General features: G+C 33.3%; 2 protein-coding genes across 2 annotated transcripts; one reads left to right on the top strand and one right to left on the bottom strand.

The window, feature by feature from the left end:
• Positions 1–224: 224 nt before the first annotated feature.
• LOC121262801 lies at positions 225–8,807 on the bottom strand. Its single transcript, XM_041165407.1, is given in 11 exon segments — positions 225–762; positions 863–3,394; positions 3,513–3,587; positions 3,674–3,865; positions 4,479–4,730; positions 4,806–5,158; positions 5,161–5,330; positions 5,754–5,961; positions 8,137–8,258; positions 8,384–8,572; positions 8,615–8,807. Coding segments are annotated over 10 exon segments (4,368 nt in total). The 5' UTR covers positions 8,542–8,572; positions 8,615–8,807; the 3' UTR covers positions 225–456.
• A 4,533-nt stretch (positions 8,808–13,340) lies between these two features.
• Positions 13,341–14,471, top strand: LOC121263131. The gene has a single exon (XM_041165933.1). The coding sequence runs from the start codon at positions 13,433–13,435 to the stop codon at positions 14,063–14,065; it is 633 nt and encodes a 210-aa protein (XP_041021867.1). The 5' UTR covers positions 13,341–13,432; the 3' UTR covers positions 14,066–14,471.
• The last annotated feature ends 4,961 nt before the right edge of the window (positions 14,472–19,432 follow it).

Here is a 19,432-nt window from a genome sequence, read left to right as displayed (position 1 = left end):
ATGAAGAATGCTATAACATCAGCCACTATTCATTCTCATACTCTACACTAAAGTTTGTTTTTTTTTTTTTTTTTTTTTTTTTTTTTTTTCCTTAAGATGTGAGGTGTGGATTAGTGAATAGTAGCTGATGAGAAGAATTTTTCCTTCAAATATACTCGCCCTGGACCTTCAAAGCCAATTTGGAGTAGGAAAACTTGACTGAATTAAAGAATTAACCAACAATCTCAAATAAAAGAGAAGAAAAATAAAATGACTTCCCCATATGCTACTGAAGTCTGTCGATTTATATGAATATCTACAAGTGTTGTTAATTCATCTCCCAAAATTTCCTCTATGATATAGACAGTGAAAAAAGAGCATTCTACTCTATATTTAGTACAAGTGTACAACCCATGCGAACTTTCTCCTTGAGATGGACAATATCGAAAACCAGGAACTGAAGAGTCAAATTTCTGATTATGATGTCCACAATGTGTGCATAGCATGCAATTCACTCATGTCGGTGGACATCAGAGACATTTTGTAAAGCTCCCTGAGCTTTCCAGCTTCTCCAGACCTATTGGATACTGGATTTGGTTGAGAGACTGGCGATGATTTGTTTGCACTTCCTGAAATTGTCACGGCCAACATTTTCTTCAAAAGCATCTGCAACTGTCTCCAAAATTTTGCATGCGTATCAGGATGGTCTGTTCTGAAAGAGTCTGAATCCTTACCTGATACATAACGTCCTTCAAGCATGCGAGACAGAGCTGATTCCAGCATCTATAAAACAAATGCAATATATTAGTAACAGTGCTAAGCAGACCAGAAATAGAGAAGTCCAAGAAGATTTTTGTACAAGTAGAGAAGTCCAAGAACATACTGCATTTGAGTGAAAAAAGTCGAAAAGGGTTAATGAAAGAGCCGATCTTTCTATGAGAATAGTCAGGTACATGGTGGGATGCGTTTGTGGGCCATAAAAATCTATGGCTCTGTGCCAGTTTCTCTCGGCCAAGTAAGCATACTGCTTGACCCGTTGAAGAATGCTGTTTTCACCTTTAGAAAAGTTGCTATTCTTCTGATCTGACTCCAAAAATTTCAAACAACAATCCCTTTGGTAGCAAGCCAGCTGAAAAAAAGCATATGCAGCTTCCTGTTTGCGCAATTCACCTAGCGATTCATACACGGACAGTGCCACCCTTATGGCATCATTAGCTGAAATCTCATGCTTTCTTGATTCTTTCCTCGCTTTCCTGTCACTGGAATTGGTATAACCTACAGATTTACCTTCCAAGACTCCATTTTCAAAAACTTCTGCAGTTACATCTTCTTTTGCCAGGAGCATGCCAAGCCTCAGATATGTATGCGCAAACTGAGTCTGTACCTCATTCCTCAAGGCACTTGTCACAGATTCATCCCCTTCAGCAACAAGTATCAGTTCTGACTTCGCTGCCCCGTAATATCTCAGTGATTCAGTATATTCTAGTTTAGCAGTCTCCAATGCTTGGTTGTATGCATTATGGAAGAGTGCATGTACTTTGAGATCTTCAATCTTTGATACCATCTCTTCAGCCAATGCACGTCTGCCATGGCCCAAATTACAATTAATTAATATAATGTTGGTGTGATCCGAGACTTCCCTGAATGCATTTATAGCATCTGCAAAAGCAACTTCAGCTTTGTTCAATTCTCTTCTTTCGAGCCTGTTACGACCCAGTTCATTAAAAACCCACCCTTTCTTCTTGACTACAGATTTTAGTTCTGCTGAATCCGATGGAAATCCACCCAGCGCCTTTGTAGCTTCTTCATAACAGGTTAGTGCAGTTAAAAGATTATGCTCTGCATCTCTGACTACAGGACCCCCAAGGTACTTAAATATTCCACCATTTTTCACTTTGGGTGTTTCTCTAGAAGCCATTTCAGTTTGTGAGGCAACTGTGGAGCCTGTATCATGCATCTCCAGAAAACCCTCAACTTTTTTAGTATTAGTTCCCAAAGATTTTAGCCCAAGATTAGCATTATCAGTATAAGGAACTTCTTTTAGGCTTTCATCGTTTCCGTTGTGCTGTAGATGCCCACCATCAAAAGTCTTAGCATTGTCCATCCGGTGATGAACATGCCCATCTTCAGGGTCTCCCAAAAGGGAGCAGGATACGCTCTTTGCATAAACTTTCTTTGACTGTTTTCTGCCATAACCTACAGAGCGCATATTTGCATTGCTACTGCTTGCACTGCTACCACTGCTTGCCCTGTCACTCTGGCAGCTGCAATTTACCAAGGAGCATGAGCTGCAATTCTGGCCACACTGGCCCAGCTGCTTCTTGAGCCTTTTAACTTCCTTCACCACCTCAGAAGAGATTCTCAACTCTCTGGTATTGGATTTCCTCTCTGCGTGCATTGAGATCTCTTTACCATGTACCACATGGAACTCAACATAAATATCTCCAACCAGTGTCCACACCCTGGCCCAGAAGAGGTAAGTGGAAGAGTATTGCTCAAAAGTAAGAGAATCATCTGAGGAGCTGGATTTCTCATCCATCACATCACCACCATATAATCTGGCCTTTTCATTTCTTTCGCTAAATTTGTTCTGCAATGATGAGCAACTGATCATTGAAGAAATGAACCTTGTATCTTCAAGATGCTGAGGCATTGATCCGTAAGTAGAACATGCCAATTCTACCACCTTTAATGCCTGATGCAACTGGTCATCCTCCTTATAAGCTTGACCAAGTGCCAAATAAGATTCTCCAAGCAAAAGAACAAGTTTCCACAACTTATGATCCAGTTTTAATGTTGGAAGCCATTCCCGAATGTCACAAACTTCAATACAGTCAGCATCACCACATGCACAAACAGAAAAATTTGTAGACGAGGGCAGTGCATCATTAGTTCCACTGCTTTTGCCCACCAGCTGTGGCTCAGTGCTCTGCAGTTGGCGCATCCATCTGAGAGACTTGATAGCCTGAGAAACATGATGTACTGCAGCTAACTTAGAGGATATGGGATCAACAACAGTTTGAACTGGTGTTGGTGACAACTTGCACAAAGCAGAGCTTTCATTGCCACTGGAACTTGTCACAGCTCCTGGATCTGTTAATTCTATGTCACCTGCTTCTATCAATTTTTCAGAAGCAGATAAATATGCCTCCAACGTCATCTTGACAGAAGTCTCTGATGCTAAATCTTGAAAACTTTGACCGTCGTCGTATGGTTTATCCTCCGCAACTAAAGAGGAGACCTTTTCATGCCCAACTGATTCTGAATTACCACCTACAAAGTCCGAAGATTCTTCCTCGGCATCAATAACTGTAACTTCGCATTCCACAGGAAGAGATTCAGATGTTAAATCCAGCTCTTCATCATAATTTAAAATGAGCCTTGCAAATTGTTCATGAGCACATGCTCGTACAACCTGTTTGGCACAATATTAATTGTAAGAGCAAACATATCATGTACTTCAACTAATTAAAATGAAAGTGATAACATAGAAGTGTTCAATTGTTAGCTTAAAAGTAATTCAGGAAGCATACCAGATGATCTGGCTCATCAAGAAAATCCAAACATTTTTGGAAGAACCTCACACATCTGGCCCTATTGTTAGAAGCCTGCAGCAAACCATAGATAATTAGTGAGAGCTACTTAGAGGCTACAAGACAACATATGAACGAAAATAGTTATATCTCTTCCACACCATTGAAAACGAAAGCCTGTGAGCAATTCGGTACAGAAGAGTCCCTAATGAATACAAGGAATCACTTCGTCCCCTTTGCAATAGAGAAGGCAGGGAGCTTGAGGCATCATCACAATCATCGGAGGAATGGTTCTTGGGAATAACAGAAAGATCAAAAAGTTGAATTACATCTTCCCCCGCACTTTTATAAAGCTGCAGAAATTGCAGTAGGACAAAAATAACAGGTTCACTGGCAATTTAAAAGTAAATAGGTGGAAAAGAAATTGAGATCAAACATACACATTATGAACTCAAAAAGAGAATACCCCTGTATGCAAAACAAGTGTGTGTGTGTGTGTGCGCGCGAAAGAGAGAGAGAGAGAGAGAGAGAGAGAGATTTAAAAAAACATGCTTGGGGGATCAGCTAGACTGCCTAATTACATGATTAATAAGAAAATTTTACTTATAAAAAAAAAGCTACAAATGCATCAAATAAAAAAAAATCAAATTATCATTCAAGCTTCTGAGTTGATTGTTACTCATTGTTACTCTTGGGAAATAAAGTTGGTTCAATAAATTTAGTTTGAAGTTTATTTTCCTAACACTTAAGAACTTTTTTTTTTTTATAAGTAATAAACAAACTAAATGCCACTTAAGAACTGATGAGTATAAAGATCGATTTGATTCAGATTCAGATCATTTTATGTAAGAAGACATTGCTTCTGCAAATTCATGTTGGACTTACGGGGCATCAAATCCATGGTTAGCATTCATTATTTGAAGGTAGTTCACATTTAAAGAGAGTGAATATAAATCACAACAGTACCCAATAAGCACCAGGATCCTGCTTGCAGTTATCTTGGAGGAACCTCAAAACAGAAACGCCATTTTGCTGGATTACATAAGGATAAAAAGCAGGAGTTCCATCCTCAGAGATTCCTTTCAATAGAAATATATCATCTGTTTTCAGAAGCTCATAACCTTGAACAACGCCATTTTGATGATAACAGATGGCCAACTCAGGCACACTTGCCATAACATTGTCAAGCCAAGCTTCAAGCCAAGTTAATGGAGTGACCTGTCAAAACATGGATGAAAAAAGTCAAAAAAAGTATAAACACAAGCATGGAAAATTTCAAAAGTTCATGCCCACCTGTCGTGTAACGTCCCATAAATGCAAGCTGACAGCAACATATTTTTCATTACTGAACAGAAGCAAGTCACTGCCCAAAAGCATACGGAAATTGTGAAACTGCCAAAATAAAACCCTTCGAAACCCATCATTTCCAACTCTTCTATGTTTTTCAGACTCCTGCATTGAGCACCTGGGCTTCTCGCCAACTTGTGAAGCCTTTTTGACATGATCCCGCCCCTTATTTCTCTTATTCTTCTTACTGCCCCAAAAGATGCTATCTTGTTTGACTTGAGGGTACTCGGAACAACTATTGGATCCTTCATCTGGAATAACACTATCGCACTTCCCCGCAAATTGAGTTCTATTTCCCCAGGAAGAACACAAGAATTTGATTGCTTCTGTGATGGGACATGATGAGTAGGAGGACAATCACAAGCCTCCATTCTAACTGAATGCATGGCAAAATTCAAAAATAAAGAATCTGCAGATTTTGACTGATTGTTGTGTCTTCTAATCAACTTTTCTCCCTCTTCAACATCTGGCCTGCACTTGATAAAATAGAATAGACATATAAAGATTCAGCTCATTTTGTAGTAGAATTTTTTTGTTAAAGTATTTCTCAGAAAATCAATGCTCAACAATTATTATTTTTGAGAATCTAATTCACAAAGAGCAAGAAATCCCAAGAATTAACGTCATTGTTGTTTAAATGTACTTAAAATTTGATTGATCACATGGTTCAAATAGATTACAACTAGTACAGACAAATTTCAATTGGTAAAGATAGCCTTGCATTTTAAACATTTTTAAAAAATTATGGGAGTGGAAATTCTAAGGAATTGTCAAATGGATAGACAAACTTCAATCATATCCATCCACTGACAATTCACTCTTAGAATTCCTTTGCAACAAAAAATCTTGAAAAAATTTAACGGGATGAAATTAAGGCAGTAGACAAATACCCACCCAGTATTCAGAACAAGAGTCTGTCCAACACGATGAACGGCAATTGATAATCGTGCCTTAGAATATGGCATTTTAAAGATTTGCTTCAGAATGTCAGCTGGAGCAATCACATCTATCTCATCCCCATACTCAACCAAACCAGAAACTGCAAGGGCCTCACATTTCCTAGAAAAATTTGATGTAACAGCACCACCTTCCCAAGGTAAATCTGCCAAGCATGAGCACCAGTGCAAATGATTCAGCAAAGAAGCAAATAAGAAGTAAAGCATTATCTAAATTTTGTTTACATTAGTGTGGCAATACAGTGACCTAAAAAGGGGACTCATACCAAATTGTAGCCCATCCCCCCCCCCCCAAAAAAAAAAAAATAAAGAACCTAAGAAGGATTAAATTGGGCCCTTGCTTAATTGATCACCCTAGCAAATAGTTGCAACAAAGGGTACAGGTCCCTTCTCCTTTTCAGAACATAAGATGTGAAAGTACCCATCATTCAAACATATTCGGTCTTGGCTCTGTGAATCAGCACATTCCTGACCAAAACCGGTGCATGAGCAAGTAACAACTCAGGTATCTTGGATTGATTTGCTTGTAACTATGGTATAATGATAGTGATTGATTGATCCTGAGCATGGGATCTCTTCGTTAAAAACAAGGGTATGGGGTGATTATTGATTAAAGAGCAGAAATTCTGCAACAAGAAATAGTTGAGTTCACAAGAACAGTAACTCATAAATTTAGCTTCTGCAAGGGGGAAAAAGTTATTGAGCCAAAAGCTAGAGCTGATGTCTGACCCTTGATTTCATAGAGAACACCGAAGTTGATGGCAGAGAATGTGCATGTTTCTCAAGAACATTACAGATTCAGGCTAAAGTCCAACTAGAACTTGTAAGTCTAAATGTGATTGTGTTGCGTCTATTAGTAGAGTAAGGCTCGGTGGCAAGAGCTTAAGTGAGGAATTAAGATTTTCTAACCGTCTTTGAGTTTGACATTGATTAAAATCTCACCTAGCAACTAACAATAATCATTTCAAATAGCCCACCCAGATGGTTGTTACCTGAACTAGGAAGCCCGTGGCTCTGTGCATCCAGATTCATGGAAGATAAACTTGAGCATATAGAGTAATAGTTGAAGAAGCTCAAAGAAATATTGAGTCATGGACTCCACCCACTCAAAACATAACATCAAACAGCATGAGTTAAATTGACAACAAAACTAGATCATGCAACTGCTCCTACCTTTCTGGCCTGGTTGACATATTGCCCCTAGGCATTTCCAAAGAAATAATCTCTTTAGCATTACAAACTAGTCTTCCTTATCTGAAAACTTTAGCAAGGTCCAAGCAACCCCAAACACATACCATAATATACTATATAAACTATACATCAGTTGAGTTCAAAGGATCATCATTTTGTGGGTCCCACTGGGGGCCAGTAAACACAGCCAGTAGGATACGTACATTGATGGAAATTGTCAGCTCCATTGATTTATAGCAGAAATGCTATTAACCAGGCGACTATATAGAAGTCTCAGACCTCCTTGGCTCATGAATTTTTCATGTCTTCATTTAAGACATTGTTTTGAATGTTGAGGTTGGCGTAAGGGGAAAAAGAAAAAGGAACCAAAAAAGCAATTGAAACTGAAGGGAGGAAATTAAGAAGCAAAAGATCAAGGGTAAACAAGACTAGTGAACTCTAATTGGGCTATAGTTTTGGTAAAGGTAAGATAAGAACAGGATCCCAAATACTTATACATGTCCAGCCAAAAAGAGAGTGGAGAAGTTCGGGTCACATAGGGGAAAACGGAAACTTTGCATGGATGCAGTGGCGAAGTGTTTCTGGAGTTTATTAATTTTTAGATATTCATCAGTTTATAGATTCTTTTAAAGGAGTATTAACATGCCATGTAATTAAAAATGCTTATTTAAGTAGTAATTTTAATTGATGACATCCTATCACGGGATGGACCGGGAGTATCTAATAATTACTCTATGAACGGACATCCAAGCAAAAAACGTGATCATTAAGGTAGCAAGCCTTAAAATTACGCAAACAGATATCTACAAACAGAAACACAATAAATGCATCCTGAGTAGTGAAATATCAAAACCCATTCTGGAAACTAAGAGCAAAATCCATCTAATTAGATAATCTAATGCTGTGCAATGGCAAGAAGATCCATAAGGAACACAAAACGTGACATTTTTGTGATCAAAGGCCCCTGTGTGTATCCCCCAAAGAATCGCTAAAATCCGGAAGCACGAAAATTCAAAGTAAAAAAAGGTACTGCAACATGTATCAAAAATGAAATTATTGAATGAGTTTTTCTATGCAAGCTACTATAATGCGTTACAAACTGCAACAAAAAAAAATGGATCAATGCGCACCTCCATTAGCCTTGGACTGCACAGCAGCAATAGGAATAAACTTTTCCGGAAACTTGGAGAAAATCGGAGGCGTATTGAGATCCGTCTCCGTCGGAAGCATCCGATACCGAGGAGCGCTAACTCTTTCATTAGAACAAAAAAAAAAATCAATTTTTTTTTTTTCTCTTGTTAGAGCTAAAAAACACAAAATTGCAATCGCAAAAAGTTCAACCGAAATAGTTAAAGAAAATCGAGGGAGATAGATTACGCTAGGGGTGATGGGATGAGAGCGGAGGAATCGAAAGACTGGAAGGATTTGTCCGTGGGAACGGGGATAGAACCACAGAGGAATCCGACGGGCTTGGGCTTAACGACTTCAAGTCTTCCGACGCACTGGCACTGGAGGTCTCTCTCCAATTTTGCCATGGCGAGCGGGAGGGCTTGGGGGGGGGGGGGGGGGGGGGGGGGGGGGGGGGGGGGGGGGGGGGCGGGGGGTGTTGGATTTCTATCGCTTTTGCTTTCTTGCACTTTGTTGGTTTGAAATTGGTTGGCACGGTCTCTTCTCCTCTGTAATGAAGATGAACAGCAAGCAAACGCGTCAAAAAACCAATTGAGCTCGACGACGACGAGGAGCGGTGAGGTGCTGATCTTCTCAACGTTTCTTTCAAATCGAGCGCAGTTGCTAGTAGTAGAATTAAAACATAGATGGGGGCGTACGTTTGGGTACGAGGTTCTGCTTTTCCCTGTCTATAATAAGATTGTAATAGTTATCCAGGCGGAACTTTCTCGAATATTGAAACATATCTTAGGATTCACAGAAATCATAGATAAGGTAATATTTTGACTGGCTCATTTCAATTTATTATTATATTTTTTTTTAGATTTTAAAATAAAATATAATAAATAATTTAATTTTTTTAAATTTTAAAATAATAATAATATTAAAAAATAATATTTTATCATCTCAACTCAGTTCAACATCCAAACGCAACCTGGTACATTTGGAATTTAAACTCCTCTCAACTTATCTCAACTCAACATTACAATTTTTTCAAATCTTAACACAAAAAATAATAAACAATTCAATTTTTTCAAATTCTAAAATAATAATAATATTAAAAAATAATATTCTAATAATATTCTATCATCTCAACTCAACTCAATTCAACATCTAAACGCAACCTTAGAATTATATTTTTACTTTCGAATGTAAGGGCATGTTCAGAGGGAGTTGCATATTGAGTTTTAAAAAATGCTTAAATAGCATTACAGGTTCTTTAATGAAAAAATAAAATTGTTTTAATGTTATATATTAAAATATTTTTTTATTTGGAATAAATTAAAAAGTACGTTTGAGAAAAGATATCATTTCTCCAAATATGCGTTTTCGGATAATATGAAATGTAATTCAAATTTTAAAAAAATATCAATGAACAAAAATATCCATATAATTTTAGCATAATTACAATTTTTAAAATTTTTAAAATATGGTCATAATTTTTAAAAAATTAAATGATCGCCTTTTCTACATTAAAGAATATTTTTTTAATTTGCTTCCAAACAAATATAACATATTTAAAATGCTTTAAACATATGGCTACCAACCAGTAAATAACTTTTTAATACCAGAACTTATTACTTAAACTATAAGTTATAAGTCATAAAGTTATAAATTATATTTTTTACCGCAATCTCAAACATGTACTAAATGTATACTTAAACTATAAGTTATAAGTCATAAAGTTATAAGTTATATTTTTCACCGCAATCACAAACATGGACTAAATGTACAGTAAACAGTAACTTGGACAATTATTTTTTTAATGTTATTTCTCACACTCACCATTTTTTTTTTTTTAGCAAACTTTGTTCTTTCCATTTGATAAAATGTATTCTATATATATATATATATATATATATTGCCACTTTATTATATACTAGTAAGGGCATAACGTATGCCCAATTGCAAAAATATGAAAATAAATTGACAGTTAATGAGATAGGAGGAAATGAAGAAGTATAGTAACAAAGTTTTTTAAAAAAGTCAAGGATTTACATAAGTTAATTTTTTAAAACTTTTTTTAAAAAACATTAGTAAAATAGGAGCACTCTTAAATTCTAAATTTGTAACTAATTATATGTAAAATACTCTGATGCAAAAGCTATATAATGTCTAATAATAAAATGCAACAGATAAATTTAATAATCACATAGTTTTAAACGGAAGAAAATAACATACTGTCCAACATTAAAGTTTATTTTTTCAAGAGTATAATATTTTTCATTAAGTTTTTATAAAGAGTTAGGCTCTTTTGGTTGCCAAAGCTGAACCCGATATCCTCCGCTTTAAACTGATTCAACCATCCAAACACGAATTCGATGAATTCATTTCGTGTAGACGGATGATTGAAGGCTGAAAAAACTGATGTTTCCTTTTTTTTTTTTTTTTTTGGGGCCGTCAACTCTCTTCCTCTCTTGACAAAAGCTGATTTTTTTTTTCTTTTTGCCATCAACTCTCTCTCTCCCTCTCCTCTCGATTTGTGCAACTGGCTGGTGAACAAAACCTTTTTTTTTTTTTTCATAAAATCTCCTCTAGAGGTGAACAATACCGAAAGCGTTGCCCCCTTCTTCCATATCTCTCTTCCCTTTCTACGCTACTGTCCTGTTTCCGAAACTTAATTTTTTTTTTCTCTTCTTTCTGTCTATCTCTCCTTCCCACCGAAATCATCTTCTATTTGTCAAAATCATCTCTTTCTCTCTTCCCTTTGTTGCCTACCATCATTTCCCTGTCTCGCCACAATTAGTCACTGCGACAAAATATCGCCGTTGCCTCATTTGCCAACAATATTGAGAAAATTTAGGGTAACTTTTTTCTTCCATCTCTCTCTCTCTCTCTGTCACTCTGTCGAACTCTCTATTCGCTCCTCTTTATTTGGTTGGTATTCCACCTACTCCTGACGCCACCCTCCACAAAATTCAAAGCAGCAGCTTGTGTTTGTTAAATCCTCTCGGCACCAATTAATTTAGATCTAAGCGTATTTTACAAATTGTGTTTGGTTTTTTTTTTTCTCATGCCTATGGGTTCGTGCGTGGGAGAAGGAGGAGGAGCTAGGAGGGGTGGCTGGAAGAGCATGGGGTGGTCGCCGGAAGAAGGAGAGCTCGGTGGTGGTGGTGCTGTGGCATGGGGACGACGTACGGCAGTGCTAAGGTGGAGAGCCTGTGTGTGAGACCCATTCGGGAGAGAGAGTTGCGGAGAGAATAGGGCTGTTGTGGAGGCTTCAACGGTGGCTTGAGTCCATGGGGTGGTCAGACATTGCAAAACCACTGGGTTTCAATCTCATTTGACAAAGAAATACTATGAACAACGTAACGCAAGATCATGAAGCAACTACTGGTGCAACCGAGCTGTCCATGTTTACCATCGGGCCGTAGCTCAAGGACTTCCTTCGTGGCTACATCGCCACATCCGAAGCTGCACCGCTGGCTCACTTTTTTATCCAAACTCTCGTGGCAATGCATGGGTGGGAAAGACACAATTTTCTCAATTGCTTATGGCCTTGCTACCGTGCATGAATCTGGTTTTATACTCAAAATGAGTAAGTTCAAGCGGTGATGAAAATGATAACATCTGGAAAAGAATTTGACAGAAGCAGAATAGAATAAGAACTAGAAAAGCGGTGGGAAAAAAAATTAAGAATAGAATCTGATAAGATCGATACATTTCTAGGAAGCGGCAAAAAATAGTATATTTTATACCTAAAATCAGTCGCGGTTAAAGCAGTAATGAACATGTATACGAAGCGGCCAAAAAAAAAAATTACACTTAAAATAAATCGCGGTGGAAGCGGTGATGAAGAGGATAAAAAGGAAAAAATAATTTGACAAAATCACAATAGGGTAACCACTAGAAAATAATTCGGCAGAACCGAAATCCAAAACATACAAGAGGCGAAAGACAGAGCAGGAAAATATATAGAGAGCGGAGGGGCAAAATTGGAAAGAAATGTGACAACTCCTGCATGCTTATTCATACTTATATATATAGTAGATAAAGTCTATGTGCATTCTATATATCTATTTTTTAAATCTTTTTATGTTACTTTAATTTTAATCCACTCTTTTAAATGCATACTGATAAACATCATCTTTTATTGTCCTTGCATATTTTTCTAGTCAGTCTCGAATATATATATAACGCATGCAAAGATTGTATGACACTAAGACTGAAGAATTTTTCATTAACAAAACAAGGTAAAAGAACAAAATATAAAATTGAAATACAATTAGATAGAATGACATATATGACCGTTAGATTCTAAAAAATAAGCATGTTGAAATAAAAAACTACGTAAAATTATAGTAATTAAATAAAAAATAATTATCATTAGATTAAAGAAAAAAGTATCATCATTAGATCTGAAAATACAATATTAAAAAAATAGATAAAATAAAATAATGAATAATATTTATTATTATAAAGAGTTAAATAACTAATTTAGACCTCGTTTGTTTTCAAAGATGAAATGAGTGAGATTAAAATTAAAAAATTGAATAAAATATTATTATAAAATATTTTTTAATATTATTTTTATTTTGATATTTGAAAAAGTTAAATTATTTATTTTATTTTTTATAATAATTGAAAAAATTATAATGATTAGACGAGAGATTTTCAAAATTTTCAAAATTTTAAATTTTAATCTTGAAAGCAAACGAGATGTTAACGTATGGTTAACTTTTGAGTAAGATAGTCAAAATACAAAATGTGACATATTAGTTAAAAATTATCTAAAATTTTGTACACACCAATGTGAACACTCTTAAAAAGCTTATTTATTGTTTGTAGATTCTAATCCAACTTAATTTAGGCACCCTTTGTAAAACCGAGTTGAAATCTAATTTTAAATTAATTTAATATTTAATTATTAAATTATTAATTTCATCTCAATTTAATTTTTTTTTTTTACGTAATGTTAAAAATAGAATAACTTTGTCTGTATACATTATATGGTCTACACGTGCAATGAATGACCCAGTTACTCAATTACAATAATAATGTGCAGAAGAGTCCACTACTAGTACAATCACAATGTCCCTTCAATCCCCAGTTTTTTCTCCCTAACCCCTCGCTTCTTGACAATTGACATCAATGAGTAGGGTCGTTTAGTAAATATCATATTTTCACTCCTAATGTCCAAAGATTATGAGCAATGAGTGACACATCTCTATATATACAGGCAAAGAAGATGGAGAAGAAAAAAGAAAAGTAACTTTACGAAGCCTCCTAGTCTTCTTCTCTTTTGCTAGCCAGAAAGTGATGGATTCCTTAGCAACTCTGAGTAACGGTTCCCAACTTGTCAGCAAAGAGAGTGACACCACATTTCCGGCCACAAAACACACATCCACTCGCCGGACTCCGTCCTCTTCCTCCTCATCATCATCACGACCTTCACTATCTTCTTCTTCCTTTGCTTCTTCTTATTTCCTTGATGATTCCCCGCTCAACCCAGCCACTCCCCTAAGATATTCAGGTGTCCCGTTTTCTTGGGAAAAACTACCAGGAATTCCCAAGAAACAAGCCTCCATGAAAAGGGGACCCTCGTTAAAGCTTCTGCCATTGCCACCACCGACCAATTCAACCTCAAAGAGATTCAGCTCCGAAGATGTTGGGGATCGGAAGAAGAATTACTCTAGACAGATTTTCCAAAGGGATCCATTCTTTGCTGCAATGGTGGAGTGCTCCAAGGATATTGATGATAAAAAATCATCAAACAGTAGCAGCAACCTTTGGAATGCAGCTAATAAGGTATCTAGGAGCTTGAGTGATCGTTTTGGGATTATCAATCTTTATGCTTCTTGCAAGAGAACTTGCGCAATATCAAAGTCAATAGTCTATCTTCCAAGATCAAGCAGAAACTCCTACGATCTGATTCATCCCCGTTCCCGATGAACTTGTTTCCCTTTCAGTCATCCTCTACAGGGTTTGTGCTATATTGGTTGATCTCTTCTTCTTTTTTTTCTTCTCTTTTATTTTTTAAATGGTATGTGACGACAAGTGGACAACTATGTCAAGAATTTCATAAGCCATTGTAAAATGTTAATATAAGTAGGAAGCTGCATGCAGTGTTTGTCTGCATTATTTAGTAAGAGAGTTACAGTGTTTAATTATCTTATTGTTTTTGTGTATCATGTGATGTCGAGATCTTTATAGTATATACGATATTTGCTGTTTTTCATGTAATGTATGGGACAGGAGGAGTGAAATGTACTTAAAACCCATGTGGGAGGAAGCTAAGGGACAGGACCACATGCACTGGGGAATAGATAGCTCTTGTATTGATGATTGGAGTTTTTTATATCTTTTTTTTTTTATACAATTATTGACCCATTACACAGTTCTGTGTGCCCTGGAACGAGGGTTACAGGTCGTTGAGCTACCCAATTATATATGCACTCTCACGTTTTATTTCGGTGGTGTTTTTGTTTTCTGATAAACCCAAAAAGAAAATACTTTAGATACAAAAGAAATTACACAACAGTAAATCTACAAATTGATGCGTCTATATGTGATACGTCAGATTGTTAAGTTATTTTTATTGTAAAGTAGATCTAACGGATCCCATAAAACCACATCAATTTGTAAGTTTACTTATGTAATCTCTTTGTGTATGCAATAGTTCTCAACCCAAAAATTACTTTTGCAAGAGTTTAATGTATTTTGAGAAATCACGTCATTTTTGTCGGTATAATTAAAAATGATAAAATTTAAGATGAAAAACAAAGGCGATTGAATTAGACAGTGTCAAAAGATGGTGGACGCCATGCATTAGAATCATGAGGTCTTTTAGGTTGTCCTTAAATTCAAGTTGGGCATTTTTTCCATCTCCTTGGATGGGTACATGTCTATACTCATCATGAAGTCGATCCTTTTGATAAATTCATGAGTGTGTTCTTGAGGTTTCTTTCTCTGTTAAATAGATAGGGGTCGATCATCTTTCCATTTTGTTTTATGTGTGTGTTGCATATGATGAAAGCTATTGTGGGCATTGTCTTTTTGTCAAGTTTATGCCGGTGGGAGAGTGCTGAAAGCAGGGATGGCACATGAACAAGAGGCCCACACACAGGCACGTGTGTGTGTTTGACCTATCTGCTAGCTCGAGTGGCGTCTCTTTGATAATTTGGAAAAATGCTAAAAAGTCTTACGCTACTCAAATTCACTTAATCAATATAAAATTAATATATAATTTATCATTTTTATCCTTTTATTAAAATTAAAAGATAAAAATAATAAATTACATGTTGATTAAGTGAATGTGTATATTGTAAGACTTTTATATAAAAAAAATTCAATAATTTGGAGAGAAATATAAACAATTTATTTTGACTATAAATAATAATTTTAGATACAATTATAAAATATGAAAGTGCATTACACACATCTTAAAAAAGAATTAAATTTATTATTAAAAATTTAATTTTTTAAATTACGCGATGCAAATATCATTTTTATTAGAGTTTTGTTATATAATTTTCACCACACTCCACACTCCACATTTTTTTAAATTTTTAAATTTTTAAATATATTTTTAAAAAAATTTTTGAGTTTATTTTTTTAAAATTATTTCAAATTTTCTATTCATTATTTATATAATAAATATTTTATAAAAGAAAAAAATTAAAAAAATATAAAATATAAAATGTATGGAAGTTGTGAAGATTTATTTTTTTATTAATGCAAAATCAAACTAAAGATGTTTATCGGTATTGATTAGACTATACTCTGACAAGTGATACAAGATAACTATACATGCAATATAATACACGGAAAATATTACTATGCGCACTCGACACCTCTGACAAGTCTTATATTACACACATTTATTTAATTAATATAAAATTAACATATAATTTATTATTTTTATCCTTTTATTTAACAGATAACATGTTTAAATATTAGTATAGAAAAATAAAAATGATAAATCATATATTGATTAAGTAAATAATGTAATTTAAGACTTTTATATAAAAAAAATTCAATAATTCAGAGAGAAATATAAACAATTTATTTTGACGATAATAATAATTTTAGATATAATCATAAAATATATAAATATAATACATATATCTTATAAAAGAGTTAAATTTATTATTAAAAATTTAATTTTTTAAATTACGCATGCACTGCAAATATCATTTTTATTAATGGAAAATCAAACTAATGATATTTATCAGTATTGATTAGATTACACTCTGACAAGTGATACAAGATATCTATACATGCAAGGACGATGCTACAGCTTCCGCTGGAGCTATAGCATGTGTTTTTATATGTTTTTATGTGTTTTTTTAAATTATTTTTTATATAAAATTTTTTAATAATTTTTAAAAATAAAATAAATTTAGAATATTATTAAAAACACTTCCTTAATTAGATAGTAAAAATAAAATCATTAAAAAATACTTTCTTAATCAAGAAGTAAAATAAAAAATTATAAAAAAATATTTTTTATTTTATTTCATGATTAAGGAAGTATGTTTTAATAATATTGTAAACTTTTTTTTTTATTTTTTTAAAATATTTAAAATTATTAAAAAAATCTATATAAAAATAACATAAAAAAATACAGGTTAGAGCCGGCTCTAGGATTAGTCATACATGCAATATAATACAAATAAAACATAAAAATATAGTTTACAGTAGGAGAGTCAACGCTCTCAATTTAATAACTCTATTATATCAATTACTACCCAAGTATTTTTTACGTTTAGTAGAGTTTGGTTGTTTTTGTGGTAGTTTGATGAGTGAGTAATATTATATATAGTTATAGAGTGTGTAAGTATTATACGGTCATTTTAAAAAAGAATGATGTATACTATTAAAAAATATTATTTTTTTATATGAGTCCCGTATTTATTCAATTTTTTTAAAATAATTATACGACATTTGCACACTCACGACTGCAATTATTATTTCTTTTGATGACTACTACTTAAAGATTTATTTTATATTATAATAAATTTTTATACAATTGTCGTATTGTATTTTTTATTGTTATTTAAATAAAATTTTCTACAATTTTATAGACGAAAGCATATTATGAAACTATGTAAATTTTATATCGTGCGTGATTGATTATAATTTTATTCTCTTTATCATTCTTAACAATATTAGTGCTACTTGGAGAAGTGTATCCCACTTGCAAGTTGAAAACATTTTATATGTAATTAACATAATTAATTTCATGATCACGACTCAAACACCAACATGAGCAACTCCACCGCCGACGCCGACACAGCATATTACAGGGATCTATGCATGTATTGGAAAAGAGTGAAACATATGGGACCTTATGGCCGGGTGATGATGACCATCTAAGTTTGCTTAACGTTGAAGACAAAGCATATACATCATCGTCACTCTATTTTCTTTCTTCACCCCTTCTCACTCGTGCATCCCTTCGCGCGCGGCTGTCACACATATCATGTTTTCTTTTGGCAAGAACATCATGATCAGCATGACAAAAGAAAGAGTCATTTGATTTGATCATGTCTCCTGCCCTGTTCGTGTTCGTTTTCTTTGACGGTACTTGCTTTATTGTTTTTCCTCTCTTTTTAGATCTCATCGCAGGGTACTACAAATTAATTTGTAAGGGACTTGTGTTTAATTTACCCGAAAGTACTGGAATTGAGAGAATCCGATCTCAAAATTTTTCATGACCATCCTTCTCGACCATCGCAGGTATAAAATACTTTTAAATTTGAAATTTTTTATTTTTTTATTTAATTATTATAATTTTCTTAACTTTTAGACAAAATATAAAAAATAATACAAATTTTTCAAATTTTAAAATAAATTTAACTTTTTAATTTAATTTTTTTTTCTCATTTCTCAAAACAAAAAAAAAAAAATCTTAATTTAAAGTATTTCATCACTATTTAAAAAATTATTATATCATCTTATTGTCCAAATATACTCTAAGGTTGAGATGAGATGAGAAATTTATAAATAGTAGTAAAATAATATGTGAATAGTAGTAAAATAGTTTGAGTTATGATGTTTTATGCGAATTTGAGAAATGAGAGAAAAAAATTGAATAAAAAAATTATAAAGTTAAAATATTGTTAAAATATAATTTTTTAATCTAGTTTTTGTTTTAGGATTTGATAAAGTTAAATTGTTTTTTGTATTTATTTAAAAGTTTTAAAAAATTATAATGATTAGGTAATGATTAGATAAAAAAGTTAAAAAACTAAAAATTTAAATTTGAAAAGTGTTTATATTTGAGTAATATTTAGATGTTAAGGTGAGATGAAAATCTAAAATGGGTTGAGACCTTCTCAACATCTAAATGAAGTCTTAATTTATTTACTAACATAAATTTTTTTTTTTGGGGGGGGGTTGTTTTAAAAATCCCACCTCTTCTTGTTATAATTTTAATGTAATATGAGCATTAGCAGTAAAGTGGCTAAATTTTTATCAAGCTTTAGCAAGAGAATTCAGTTTTTTCATTAAGCCTTGTTTGAATTCAAAACTCATCTTAATTTATCTCATCTCATTATTACAAGTTTCTCAAATTTTTACATAAAATATAATAAACAATTTAAATTTTTTAAATCCCAAAACAACTTTTCTAAATTTCCACACAAAATATAATAATCAATTTAACTTTTATTTTACTATTCACAAACCATTTCCACTCATCTATGAATCCAAACCGCTCATATTGATCTCTATTTCATTAAAAAAACTATTTTCATGCTTTATTTATATTTTTTTATTCTCACAAAAATTGAGATATTTATTCATTTTCAAAAAATCACACAAATCAAAATATAACAACTTAGAGCACTCTCATTGGATTAGCTAAAGCTAAAGTACATTTTTTTTATGAATGTAAGAGCATCCTTATTGGCTTGGCCAAATTCATTTTTAAAATTTAACCAATATCACACTTTTTTACATTTGGCTATTCAATTTAAATTCAACCACCATATTGAATTATCCATTCACTCTCTATATAATAATAAATATTATTATTTTAATAATTTTTTTATTTAATTTATTTTTATCACATTTTGTATCTCTACCAATTAAATGTTAATAATAATTATATTCTAATTAAATTAATATTAAAAAAATCATATTTTCAAAAGTCATTTAATGCTAATAATAAAAAATATTTGATTAAACTCATCTAAATTTATATCTAAATTTCTTAATTACAAATCAAATAGTATTTTTGCTTTGAGTGAGAAACTAATATTTTAATGTTTGTTTGGAGTGAGAAATTAATATTTTAATATTTGGTGCACCAAT

Source organism: Juglans microcarpa x Juglans regia, chromosome 4S (assembly GCF_004785595.1).
Source record: "Juglans microcarpa x Juglans regia isolate MS1-56 chromosome 4S, Jm3101_v1.0, whole genome shotgun sequence".
Lineage (NCBI taxonomy): Eukaryota > Viridiplantae > Streptophyta > Magnoliopsida > Fagales > Juglandaceae > Juglans > Juglans microcarpa x Juglans regia.
This window is presented reverse-complemented; position numbering and strand designations above follow the sequence as displayed.

Excerpts from the sequence above, each read along its gene's own strand:
- LOC121263131 (XM_041165933.1), top strand. The coding sequence starts at position 13,433 with ATGGATTCCTTAGCAACTCTGAGTAACGGTTCCCAACTTGTCAGCAAA.